We start from the raw sequence: 2,122 nt of genomic DNA, 5'->3' as shown, positions 1-2,122 counted from the left end.
TGAATCAAAGAACTATTATTAAAAGCTGTTTTTAATGGCACCCAACTTTTAAAAGCAGTATGGGAACACTTTATTGGGGTTATTTGTTAAAAAGTCATTTTCTGTAGCTTTATTGGAGTATAATTTATATACCATACAATTCACCCATTGTAAGTATATAGTTTGATGATTTCTAGTAAATATACACAATTGTTAAAAAATATTATTTGAGGGGAAGGAAAAGAATTACCAGCAGACCTCTTTTCCTTATTTTTTAAATGGCAGGCAAGATTGCAAGTGGGCCTGAACAGAATTGCAGTGAGCATTTCTGACATGACCTAAGTGATGCAGGGTTTTTCATGCAATCTGTGGGATCACTTTTATTTCTGTTTCAGGAGTATAAGGAGAATTATTTTTTACTCCCTTATAAAGCCCAGTATCAATGAAAAGGGAGAGAGAGAAATAGAACCAATCACCACCTCTCAAGCCCTGCAGATTGCTGGCAGAGCTGGTAGATACAGCACACAATTTAAAGAAGGAGAGGTTACAACAATGAATCGTGAAGACCTCAGTTTATTGAAGGAAATTTTGAATAGGCCTGTGGATCCTATAAGGGTAAGGTGTAACATGTTAATTACTACTTTTCTGTGGAGAACAGTCATTCCTCCCATCATTCACTGTCCAGACTCTTGCCTCAGGCAGCTGGAAATAGAAATAAGCAAAAGAAAATGTTGTGCCGTGGAAACCACATCAAGAAAGCCCTACTTTAATTGCCTTGCCGAGGCAGAGACCCCTTGCTTGGAGAATGGTGTGCAAGTGAAAGACCCAGATTGAACAAGTTTAGTTAACCTGATTTTCCTTTAGTTCTTCCCAGATCTAGCAGCAGGTGGGCACATAGAGCCATGTCAGTGGACTGAAAAATTACCAGAAACCTGAATGTGGAAGAAACCCTTGAGTGTTTCTTCTATATTCTTAGGGTACAACACTAAGCAATACGCCTTCAGACCAGTGAGGACAAGGTTAAATTTTGGTTATATAGTTAATGAGTCAGAAGTATACGTATTTTAAACTATCTTTGAAAAAATAGTTAAAAGTTGTCTGGAAAATTCGTTTACGTGGCCCATCTCATTTGTCAGTGACTCTAGGTAAAAGGGAATGTGTATGTGAGATGATGCAAGAAAAAGTTTGTGGGTTCGTGGAGGAAAGCTGTGGCTGAAATTATTTCCCTAGCATTTGTTCAGAGTATGGTTAGGTGTAATACCAGTACTTTGGGAGGCCAAGGCAGGAGGATCACATGAGGCCAGGAGCTGGAGACCAGCTTGGGCAACATAGCAAGACCCCCGTCTCTACAAAAAAATATGAAAAATTAGCCAGGTGTGGTGGCACATGTCTGTAGTCCCAGCGTCTCAGATGGCTGAGGTGGGAGGATCGCTTAAGCTCAGGAGTTCAAGGCTGCAGTGAGTTATAATGATGCCACTGCACTCCAGCCTGGGTGACAGAATGAGACCCTGCCTTTTAAAAATAAGTAAATCAATCAAAAGAGTACAGTTAGGTTCATGGGTGACTCCCAGTGCAGTTGATAGTGACATCCCCATTTCCCTTCAGTGTGCCTCATTTCTCGTACTCATACTCTTCTTCCTTTCCTCTTTCTCTTTTCCATTTACTTTCTTTTTTTCCTGTTTAATTCCTTATACTTAGCTGTGAGCATTTCTTAACACTGTAGTATACAGTTAAAGAGATAACTGACTTCCAGTTTAAAATTTTTCTTATGTACTTACGTATGTATGTCAGTTTTATTGCTCTAGTTAAAGTGACTAGGGGTTTTTGATTCATTTTTATTCAGCGGGAAGAATTGAGACTTGGAAAATGGTTTTGTCCTAGAAAGCATTTTTGATACTCCATTAGATCATCATAGGTTTTAGAAATATGACTAAAATGTACACAAGCGCCTACTTAGTGACCACAATCTGTCATTTTTACTAAATCATCTCATCAGCTTTTCTATTAATAGTTGGTAATAAATGGTAAAATGATGAGGTTTTCTATTTTACTCAGATTCTTGGCATTTAACTCATTTGATGAGAGCTTAGCCTGAATGTAGGACTTTCTGTTGGAATAACTTAAGAAAATTTGTCCTTTTTAA

At 38.1% G+C, this 2,122-nt stretch overlaps 1 protein-coding gene across 1 annotated transcript in view; it reads left to right on the top strand.

Annotated features, from left to right (window-relative positions):
• SUPV3L1 (suppressor of var1, 3-like 1 (S. cerevisiae)) overlaps positions 1-2,122 on the top strand; it is a 49,829-nt gene that overhangs the window by 30,109 nt on the left and 17,598 nt on the right. Inside the window, exons 8-9 of the mRNA XM_012658479.1 lie at positions 323-594; positions 956-987. Coding sequence (XP_012513933.1) covers positions 323-594; positions 956-987 — 304 coding nt within the window. The remainder of the gene's footprint in view (positions 1-322; positions 595-955; positions 988-2,122) is intronic.

The sequence above is a fragment of the Propithecus coquereli genome, unplaced genomic scaffold (assembly GCF_000956105.1).
Source record: "Propithecus coquereli isolate 6110/MARCELLA unplaced genomic scaffold, Pcoq_1.0 Scaffold117, whole genome shotgun sequence".
Lineage (NCBI taxonomy): Eukaryota > Metazoa > Chordata > Mammalia > Primates > Indriidae > Propithecus > Propithecus coquereli.
This window is presented reverse-complemented; position numbering and strand designations above follow the sequence as displayed.